The following is an 11854-nucleotide window of genomic DNA, read 5'->3' as shown; positions in this document are numbered from 1 at the left end:
TGGGGGGCTCTTGGTAGGGAATACCCCGTCCGACATAGCATTACCCCCGACCGGTGTGCCTTCGTCCTTTTCTTCTTGTCTGTGCAGGTTACTTATGAAGAACCTGGTCGGGGTCCGACCGAGAGTTGCCCGAGCGGCAGTGTCGATCACCGAGCTGTAGCCCTTTGGCGTGAGAGCTGACGAGGGACACGTGGCGGATCCACGCATTGACAGGTAGGGCACCCGGGACGGCGACACGTGGGAAGCATGCCGGACGGCCGGATTTGTATCTCCGGCTCCACGGCTATAAATACCCGCGATAGCGACAGTGTGGGAGACTTTTGGACAATAGATAGGTTGTTGTTAGAGAATCCCGACCGCAGCCAGTCGGTACTCAGAGCAACCAAGTAGATTGTACTTAGGGCCTTCACAGTGATCAATAAAAGTTATTTACTTGCTTTAATTGGTCTTGGGTTATTTAATTACCGCATTACGTGGCTGATGGGGTAAGGACCCCGGCCCAAGAGATAGGGGCCCAAAGAAAAAAGATAGGATAAGTGGGCCAGTGTAAAGAGGAGCCCGAAAAGCAATCGGGCCGAGTCTGGGAGCCGGCCCAGGCCCAAGCACGGGGCCCGGTTCAGAGCTACTAAAGAGGAGCCCAGTGGGAGCTTAGGCCGAGACGAGGAGTCGATCGAGGCCCAAGCCCAGGGGAAGACTCGGTTCAAGGAGCCGTTGAGAGCATTGAAGAGGCTCGTTTAAAAGGGAGCCGTTAGGGCATTGAAAGCAGGACCCGGTCAGGCTGTTACAAGCCTGGAAGAGCCGTTGGTCGACCAAGTAATGGCGTCCAACGGCTCCATATCTTAATTAGCCTTGAAGTCGACCATTAAGGGCCTTCAAGTCGGTAGAGGAGGAGCCGCTATATAAAGGCTCCTCCATTCTTGTAAAGAGACAGACAATGGAACCCCCAGAGGGGGAGAATACCAAAAAGGTTCCGAGTACTAGCATTATCTCCGAGATAGGCATACATTTTATTGAAAGGTGCACCCTCCAGCCAAAGGTTGTGTTGGACCTCCTTGGGCTCGAAAACCCTAAAACCATCACTGGCTCCGTCTGTGGGGATCGAAACTAAGAGTCACGTGTTCTCTTGAGTGAGGCAAGTCCAAGAAAGAACAACGAGAATCTCCGTCGAATTAAGAGGCTCCTAACATGGCAGGAAGTGAGGAACAATCAAGCCGTCACGACAGTGGACGGGAGGCAGACCTGAGAAGCCAGCTGAATCGGAGAAATGCCCGGAGCCGGGAAAATGAGACAACACCGCCGCCGACACCACCGATAAACCAACAATTGCCCCAAGTGCTGCTCACCCCAGAGCAGCTGCGTGCAATCGGACGCGCCTGCGCCGAAGCAACCCTAGGAGTGAGAGAACAGTCTGTCACTCGCCAGCCGCAACGTGAGTTACAGCCGCCTCATAGGCCCGACAACCGGCAACAGAGCCGATGGGTCGAAAGCCAACCGGTACAGTCCGTTCATTCCCGGCTGGGCCCCAGCGTTGGACGCCGGTCGGCGAGAGAACGATTGGGTCGGAAGGAACCCAGTCGTGCCCCGTTAGCCGCTCGCGATCGACAAGCTGCACGAGAGAAGAACCGTACCAAAAGAGCCAGGACTGAGACTCGTCGCGTGGAGCAACCCCCACGCAACCCCGACCAACCGGCTGAGTCTGAAGTCGGTGAGAGCACGAAATCCATGGGCAATCGCACCCAGGAGAGGGTCGAAGTGGCGAACTTAGTACAAGAAGTGCGAAATCTGAAAGAATGGATGGAGGGGAAAGCCAAATCCCCAGGACGTAAGTTGCTGACCGCCTTACCCTTCTCGGACGAGGTTATGGCTTATAAGATACCGGGTGATTTCAAGTTCCCGGAGCAGGCCACGTTCGATGGAACTGGCGATCCCCGGGAACATTTGCTGAGCTACCAGGCTAAGATGCAGGTTTTGGGGGTACGAAATCCGGTTATGTGCCGCGCTTTCTTACCCACGTTGAAAGGGTCAGCACAAAGGTGGCTAGTAGCGCAGCCCTCGGGGTCGATTCACAACTTTGAAGAGCTGGCAGACCGCTTCATGAGCCATTATGCCGCTAATATCAAACCACAAAAGGACCTAACGCACTTGGGCGACATTCGTCAGGATGAAGGCGAGTCCTTGAAAACCTATCTGGCCCGCTGGCAGAAGGAAATCCAGTCCATAGAGGAGGTCGAGGACCAGACGGCGCTTACCTTCTTCATCGAGTCCTTGCGGTCCGGCCAACTGTACCGAGACCTGAGGGACAATCGCCCGGCCACCTACGCAGAAGCCATTCATATGGCCAACAAGAGGGCCAACACAGAGCAGGCTATGAAGTATAAGCGGCAGCGCGAAGTCGGCGGATCCACCAGCGGGAAGAGGACACGAGCTGAAACCAAGGAAAGGCGCCCGGACGTAACTCGGCGACCCGAGGGCAGACGGCCGTACGACAGACCCGTCGTCCACGCTTATCGGCCGATTCCCGAACGTCCGGTCCACGAGATACAAGCGGTTGCCCGGCCTCCGCCTCCGCCGACCGACAATCGCCCGACGAACGAAGAGATGGGTAAGACCTCTAAGTATTGTCGTTATCATAAATCTTATACTCACAGCACGGAGGAATGCTTCTACCTGAAGAAGATCATGGAGGGTATCATTCAGCAAGGAACCCCGCCTCCTAATCAGTGGAGGCGGAGATCGGTCAATCGAGGGGATGAGGATCCCGCCGCCGTTGCCAAAAACAGTCGAGGCAAGCAGCCGGCTCCCGAAGAGGAGGAGGCTCAGTGGCGTCAGAAGCCGGTTATCAACATGATAGTCGGCGGGCCGGAAGGTGGTGACTAAACGAACACCAGAAAAGCCTGGGCCCGCCAGTTATACGTCGGAACGGTGTACGGACGCGAGGAGAACCCTAAAAAGGTATGCCGAGAGCCCATTGTGTTTACCGACCGAGATTTACCAGCCGGGGAAATACCGCATCGAGATGCGTTGGTTATAGCCATGGACATCAATGGCGTTGTCGTTCGATGAATCCTGGTAGACACCGGAAGCAGCGTCAATGTGCTATACCTAGAAACCTTCATCAAAATGGGAATGACTCGAGAATAGCTGAGTCCTGTCAAAACTCCCCTCGCCGGTTTCACAGGGGACTCGGTGGAGGCGGAAGGATCAATCACACTTCCAGTTGAGATCGGCAGTTACCCAGATGTACAAAAACTCAGCATGAAGTTCATTGTGGTGAACCTAGCCTGTTCGCATAACGCTATACTCGGCCGACCGGGTCTCGAGGATCTAGGTGCTCTGATTTCAATTGAGCATCTTTGTTTAAAATTCCGCACGCCAAACGGAATAGGCACGGTGCGCTGTGACCGTAAGGTCACCCGCGACTGCTACCTACAGGCATGTAGGGGGATGGGCAAACGCAAGATACAGGTCCATGAGATCACCGAGAGGCCCCCAAAAAAGACGATAATACCACGCCCAGAGCCTGCCGTCGAGTTGGAAGAAGTCGAGATCGACTCCACACAGCCGGACCGACGGGTCCGAATTGGAGTCGGCCTCCCCGCGGAAGTAAAGGAGGAAATTATAAAGGTACTCCGAGAACACCGGATGGTCTTCGCCTGGTGCCCGGAGGACATGCCGGGCGTCGACCGATCGATCATATCGCACAGACTCGCCGTGGATCCCGGACATCGACCGGTTGTGCAGAAGAAGCGATACCTGGCCAACGACCAAAGAGAATTTGTGAAGAAGGAAGTGAGCACGCTACTCGCAGCTAGACACGTCCGCGAAGTTAAGTACCCGGAGTGGTTGGCGAATGTGGTCCTTGTACCCAAGCCCCCGGCGTGGCGGATGTGCGTGGACTACACCGACCTTAATAAGGCCTGCCCAAAAGACCCGTTTCTATTACCTCGGATCGATCAACTGGTCGACGAGACGGCACCAAGGCCCGAGGCCGAGAAAATAATGTTTTCGGCAACGGCGGCGGGATTAAAATGTTTGCTAAGGCCCGAGGCTGAGAAAATAATGGACGAAGCCCACATAGGCATTTTTTTCGCGCACCAAGGCGCCCACATGCTTGCTCAGAAGTTAGTCGTCCAAGGATATTATTGGTCAACCATGATGCGAGACTGTATTGAATGGATAGCCAAGTGCAGCGTCTGCCAGGCATTCGCCAAGAAAGACACTCGGCCAGCTACTTTTTACACGCCGGTCACCACCGCTATCCCATTTGCCAAGTGGGGGATTGATTTGCTGGGCCCATTACCAGTCGCCCCCGGAGGCTTGAAGTTCTGTGTCGTAGCTATCGACTACTTCACCAAGTAGGTTGAGGCGGAACCACTGGCTACCATAACCGAGTACCAATGCCGACGCTTTCTGTGGAAAAGGGTGATTTGCCGCTTCGGCCTGCCCGAGCACATTGTCAGCGACAACGGGCGACAGTTCGATTGTCAGGCATTCGCTGACTTCTGCCGCCGGCATGATATCCGCCACACTAAAGTGTCGGTGGCATACCCGCAGGCCAACGGACAAGTCGAGAACGTGAACCGAACGCTGGTGGATGGGATTCGGAAGAAATTGGAAGGTATTCGAGGGAATTGGGCGGATGAGCTTGACCGAGTCTTATGGGCTTATCGCACTACCCAACGACGAGCAACGGGAGAGAGTCCGTTCTCCCTCACGTACGGCTTTGAGGCCAAGGTTCCAATTGAGGTGGTCGAGCCCACTCACCGGGTCCGTACCTATTCAGACACGGAGAACGAAGAGAGTCTTCGAATTGAGAAAAATTTCTTAGAAGAAAAGAGGGAAGCCGCGAGTGCGCGAATGATTGAATACCAACAGGCGGTAAAAAGATATCGCGATCGGAGGATTCGTCCGCGATCCTTCCAGGTCGGCGACCTCGTACTACGGGATCGACAGGCCAGTCAACCCACCGAAGGGGGCAAGCTTGCGGTTAAGTGGGAGGGACCATAACGCATCGCCGCGATTGTCCAAGCTGGAACCTACAAATTGGAAACCATGGAGGGCAAGCCCGTTGACCGGATTTGGAACGTTATCCACCTGAAGAAGTTCTACCAATAGAAAGAGACAAAACATGTATGGGCCCAAGGGTCTCGAAAGACTTGAATAAAAGTACAAGTTACGGTTAATCATTCCATGGACTCAGCGAGAAAGAGTTAGGAAACAAGGGCCCAGCCACGTGCCACCTTCTCGTTGGAGGAAGTAGAGGTGACGGGATGTGAAGGGACACCGCATTTAATGCCTCAAAAGGTGGGGCGACGGTTCAGGCCTAGGGTTAGCCCACAGACGGCGCGTCTGCCCTAGGCTAGGGTCGAACGTCGGTGACCCGGCCTGCTAAGCCGAAAGCCCGTAATGGGCCATGGCCTCTGGGCCCACGAGATACGAGCTGGAAGCTTCTAGAACGACCCGGTAGAACCCGGCTCATCGAATGATATCAGCCGAGTTCACGAAGAGACTCCGGTAACCAGGTCGGCAATTAGACTCGGCGACTCCCTCATCAGGAGGGTCTCGCCATAGCGAGACTAGGAATCAGTCCCATAGACCAGAGGTCGGACGACAAAATACTAAGAAAATGTGGGGTCGGACAGAAAAACACACAGTTTATTTAATTAGTACGAAGATTACAAGGCCCAGAACTCGGCCGATGCAAATTACAAGAGAAAAAACGAGTCAAGGCTTGGCTTCTTTCTCTGTCGACGGGCGAGCGGTCGGAGGGCCTTCCAGGAGGTACTGAGAGCGGAAAGGCAGAGGACTCGGCTCAGGCTCAGGCATTTCGTCCAGATACACGGCGGGCTTCCCGTCATCGATCATTTGCAAGGGCCTCTCCAGAGCGCTCGGCGACATGGCCACACCGAAGAGGGGAGGAGCCTCCCACTTCTCTTCCACCATTGGTTCTGGATCCTCCACCACAGGCTCCATCTCCACCCCAGGTTCCATCTCCGCGTCGATGGGCTCCCTACACATCAGGTCCAGCATGTCTGGAGGCACCACGATGGGGTCTGAGGCCGAGTCGCCCACCAAACGACCTCCGTTAGCCAACCTCTTCTGCCTCAATTGCTCCAGACGAGCATGCTCCTTGTTACGAATGGACCAGCGGCGATCACCGTCCCTATAACTCATAGCGCCATACCTTCGCAAAGTGGAGAATGTTGCGATTTGCATCGACTGTAAAGGGGCCATTATATAGCCCAGCGAAGGCAAATACCTAGGCGATAATCGCGGAGGAGATTATAACTGACATAACTGAGCCGGATTAGACGGATGACGCGAATCTCTGTTAGAGATTAGTTCCATCAGATCCACTCGAGAAGAGCGAGATTCGCACGCCAACACAGAAAAGATTGGATTCGCCCAAGATATGGGGAATCTTGCAGGTGTCAGACTGAAAAGATTCTGATGACGTGACCGACTCCTTGACCAGTCGTCCAGATGAGTACGCAATAGAACACGACAAAACATAAGGCAAGGATAGCATTTATTATTATTATTATTGCAAAAAGGAGGATACAAATGGCAAGGAGCTTATTACAATAAGGAATATGAAAATGCTCCTAAAAGAAATTCCTCCGAACTATGGCCGACTCCGGTACATACGATCACTCGCCAGGCGAGGAGGAGTCGCCCCCAAAGAACCCCCCCGATGGTCCAGGCGGGGATGGACAGAACGAGTCCCAGAAAGCTGGCATGAGTGGTGGCGCAATTGGCTCCTCATCATCCGGATACACCTCCAGGTAGCGGGCGTAATCCTCATCATTCATCAGGCCCGTCCAGGTCGTCCAGCGGAATCGAGAAGGTCATTCTGAAAGTAAGTTGCTCTGGAACCGCCACCTCAACAAAGGACCCATCTTGAGAAGTCACTCGGGCAGTCGTGGGAGTAGGCGGATGGCGTGAAGGCGGAGCGAACTCGCGTCGAGTAGGAGTCGGCGGCTGAGAAGCTGAAGACATAGCGCCGGCAGGAGACCTCTGAGGGGCTGGGCGAGGAGTCTTCTTCTTATGTTCCCGTTCAGGCCGAGTCCGCTTGGAGGGCAGCGGACGCCAAGGAGACCCAAAGTCAATCCGTTTTCCTTTCAGAGGAGAACGACCCATGATAGACTTGTGAAGGTGAAAGAGAAGGGAGGACGCCATTTATAGGTGCCAAGTTTAGATGGAAGAATCCAAACGGCGCCGCGAGATCTGGAGGGAATGGCTGAGGATCCGGACGTTACCGAAAGCTATTCAAGGCGAGGATACGGTGATTGAGGGAGATGGACAGTTGCTACTTTTCCAAACCCAGGCTAGCGGACCGGGTATGGAAAAGTGAGGGACTAGTTGATGGGGTAAGGACCCCGGCCCAAGAGATAGGGGCCCAAAGAAAATAGATAGGATAAGTGGGCCAGTGTAAAGAGGAGCCCGAAAAGCAATCGGGCCGAGTCCGGGAGCCGGCCCAGGCCCAAGCACGGGGCCCGGTTCAGAGCTACTAAAGAGGAGCCCAGTGGGAAGACTCGGTTCAAGGAGCCGTTGAGAGCATTGAAGAGGCTCGTTTAAAAGGGAGCCGTTAGGGCATTGAAAGCAGGACTCGGTCAGGCTGTTACAAGCCTGGAAGAGCCGTTGGTCGACCAAGTAATGGCGTCCAACGGCTCCATATCTTAATTAGCCTTGAAGTCGGCCATTACGGGCCTTCAAGTCGGTATAGGAGGAGCCGCTATATAAAGGCTCCTCCATTCTTGTAAAGGGACAGACAATGGAACACCCAGAGGGGGAGAATATCAAAAAGGTTCCGAGTACTAGCATTATCTCCGAGATAGGCATACATTTTATTGAAAGGTGCACCCTCCAGCCAAAGGTTGTGTTGGACCTCCTTGGGCCCGAAAACCCTAAAACCATCAGTGGCAATTAGCACTATCAATACTTGAGTGTGGTGAAAATGTGATAATATTTATTACAAAATATGAAACATAATCAATTAGATAAAATAATTTGAAAAACACTATATTCATAAATACTTTTTAATTTTAATTTTTTTTTAGTTAGGTCAAGTTTAAGTTTTTATAAATTAATTCAAATACAATGAAGTGTAATATAAATTTGTATACTACATTAATTAAATGTAGACTAAAAATTAGACTAAAAATGTATTTAACTTGTTAATTAAATGATTCATAAAAGTAGACTAACAATATTTGATTTATCTTGGGAAAGAATGAAAGAGATACAATAAGTGAAGTTAAGAAAAATGTTGTTAAAAAGATTTGAACCTGTGACCATATACTTTTTTAAGAGCAAATTTGACATTCAACTAACAATGCTACTCAAACTATTATGAATTTAAACATAAATATAAATTTTATATACCATTTAATGCTATATATAAATATATACATACATATATATATATATATATATATATATATATATATATATATATATATAAAGGGGTGGGTGCGGGGTGTGGGGGCAGGGGCGGACCTACAGTGGGGCAGTGGGGGCAGCTGCGTCCACTCACCCCACCTCCACCCCATATATAGCCCTTGTATGTGTGTGTGTGTGTGTGTGTATATATATATATATATATATATATATATATATATATATATTAAAAAACAAATAAAAAATAACTAATAGACGAGTTGGGCAAGTTGGCAAGGCGTGCTTTTAATGCTATGTAGGGTCTGGAGTTTAAATCCCTTCTTGTTCAGCAATGTATTTCAGATTTTTTTTAAGTTTTAACAACTTCTTTATGGTTTTCTTTCGAATTCCTTGTTGTTCAGCAATATATTTTTGATTTTTTTTAAGTTTTAACAACTTCTTTATGGTTAGTTTCCAACTGCTGCATGTCGGGTTTTGCTTAGTTCTTTTATCTCGTGCTCAGTTATTTACATTCCTCGTACGTCTAACTTTTTAGCACATTCGTTAGCTTTAGCAGCCTACTCACAGGTAGACTCTATGGCATGGGAGGATGACCCTCCTATGTTTGTTTCAGCTTTAATTGATTAATATATGCAGCAGTTTACCTTCAAAAAAACAACTTCTTTATGGTTTTCAAAAAAACAACTTCTTTATGACTTTTTAAAAAATATATATATATAATTTTTTTTTATATTAATAATGAGTTTGTAATTTATAATGTGTTTTCTATTTGAATTATTTTATCAAATTAGTTATGTTTCATATTTTGTTATGAGTATTTTTATAAAGTTTTAATGTGTTTTATTTTTCGCCTACATTCAATAATATTTAATTATTTATGACTATTTCTGAAGTGTTTCATTGTTTTTTAAACTATAATGTTTTGCCCCCAATGGACAAAATTTTTGGGTCCGCCACTGAGTGGAGGTAGCTACTCCCACTGCCCCCATACTAGCTCCGTCCTTGATTATCTTATATAGTTACATTTAAAACCATTATTAAAAATGTCAATATAAGACAATAAAACATCGTGACACACTTGACGAATTAAAAAGTTGTCGAGAAAACAACAATACTTCCATCAATCTTTGGGTAAATGTAAATTTTTATTCCAAACTAACAAACGTGTACAACTCTCACTAGGGTATCCCCTAAGATATGAACAATGAGTGATGTAACTTTGAAAGAGGTTAAGGCCGTAAGGAACTACAGCTAATAAGAAGAGATACAACTAAATTTTGTCTCCCTGATACTCTTAACCCACACCTTTTGGGCCCACAAAATGGAGCTTAAGGAGATATTCCAAACCCCAAATTAAATCACAAATTATGCTGTGAAAACGTGTTCACCATGCGCATGGTGAACACATTGGTAGATTCATAATTTCTATGCTTTAGATTTATAATTTTGTTTTTCATTTATTGTTAACGATGTTTCTCTCTTCACAATCGTATTATTTTATCTTTGCAGTACAGATATTATGAATCTACAATACAAAAATTATGAATTTACAGTATAGAAATTATGAATCTACAGTATAGAAATTATGAATTTAGAAATTATAAATCTACAGTATAGAAATTATGAATCAACAACTTAGAAATTATGGATATATCCCATATTCACCATGCACATGATGAACACGGTTCCACAGCATAAGTATTGAAATTAAACCCCACAGTCCAAACATGATTCATTGACTCAATTTACAAATACAAACCCACTCGCCAAATGCCACAAATACCCAAAAATTTTGGTCACATCCTAAACCAAATCTAAAAATTTGGTAATGGCCCACAAGCCCAAATCAGATGCCACCAACGCCCCATCAGCTCCAATTGTTATGCTATAAAGGCGGATACGATTCTATGTTCATAATTTTTGAATTTCACATTCACAATTATTGAACTTTATATTCACAATTATAGAACTCTATGTTCATAATTATAAAACTCTATGTTCATAATTTTTGAAATTCATATTCACAATTATTGAACTCTATATTCACAATTATAAAACTCTATAATCATAATTTTTGAATTTCATATTCACAATTATAGAATTCTATGCTCATAATTATAAAACATCTTGCTCAAGACTGATCTCGGAAGGAACACAAAACAAAATGTAATTGTTAAGAATGGAACACGTACCCTAATGCATAATAAGGCAAAGTTATATACTTAATAACCAACTAAACTAGCTTTAACATTTACTCATGTCATGCAAATTATATATTTGTTTATTCCTGATCCTGATAGTATATATACCCTCCTTAACTCCTTGTATTAACACACAGAAGTAATATATGAAAGCTAGCAATTCTCTCTTCCTCTCACTGAGCTAAAATATAGCTACTATTCTATTGCATCTTACTAATAATAATATTACTATTATTATTATATTCACAACATGTTATCAGCACGAAGTCTCGGGTGCAACCATTACATAGGTAATATTTCTTTATATAATTTATAATATTTTATTCAATATTACCAATATGTCAAACCTTACAAATTTTGAATTTGTGGGACTTGATACATCCGGGAAAAATTACCTGCCATGGGTATTGGATGCTGAGATGCATCTAAATGCAAAAGGTCTTGGTGAAACTATCAAAGAAAATAATAATGCTTCGATACAAGATCGAGCAAAGGCAATGGTTTTCATTCGCCATCACCTTGACCAACGGTTAAAAGATGAGTATCTCACTGTGAAAAAATCCTTTCAACTCTGGAAAGATCTAAAAGAAAGATATGATCACCAGAAAATAGTAATTCTTCCAAAAGGTCGTTATGATTGGCTTTACTTGCGATTGCAAGATTTCAAAACTGTGAGCGAATATAACTCTATTATGTTCAAAATTAGCTCTCAGTTGTTGTTATGTGGAGAAAGAATTATTGATGATGACATGCTAGAAAAAACATTATCCACATTTCATGCATCAAATATGGTGCTACAACAGCAATATAGAGAGAAAAGTTTTACCAAATACTCTCAATTGATTTCATGCGTTCTGGTGGCTGAACAAAATAATGAGTTGTTGAAAAACCACGAGTCACGCCCTACTGGCTCAAACCCATTCCCTGAATTGAATGAGGTATCATATTATAATGAAAATACAAAGGGCAGTGGTCGTGGCCATGGACGCGGTCGTCGTCATGAAAAATACCGTGTAAAAATTCCGGTCGTGGTCAAAATCGTTATGGTGGTCAAAACTTCAAAAATAAAAGTTACCACCGAAAATGGGAAAGTGCTAGTGAAAAACGTGAAAATTATCCCAAGAATGAAAGTATGTGTTATTGTTGTGGCAAGACTGGCCATTGGGAACGTGCTTGTCATACATCAAAGCACTTTGTGGATCTCTATCAAGCTTCCTTGAAAGGAAAAGAACAAAATATAGAGTCCAACAATG

General features: G+C 46.5%; 1 protein-coding gene across 1 annotated transcript; it reads left to right on the top strand.

Annotated features, from left to right (window-relative positions):
- Nucleotides 1-10939: 10939 nt before the first annotated feature.
- Nucleotides 10940-11539, top strand: LOC109168017 (the record flags this gene model as incomplete). Its single annotated transcript, XM_019317063.1, has 1 exon — nt 10940-11539. A coding segment is annotated over exon 1 (600 nt), but the record flags the coding sequence as incomplete, so codon positions are not given.
- Nucleotides 11540-11854: the final 315 nt, after the last annotated feature.

This window comes from Ipomoea nil, unplaced genomic scaffold (genome assembly GCF_001879475.1).
Source record: "Ipomoea nil cultivar Tokyo-kokei standard unplaced genomic scaffold, Asagao_1.1 scaffold3171, whole genome shotgun sequence".
Lineage (NCBI taxonomy): Eukaryota > Viridiplantae > Streptophyta > Magnoliopsida > Solanales > Convolvulaceae > Ipomoea > Ipomoea nil.
This window is presented reverse-complemented; position numbering and strand designations above follow the sequence as displayed.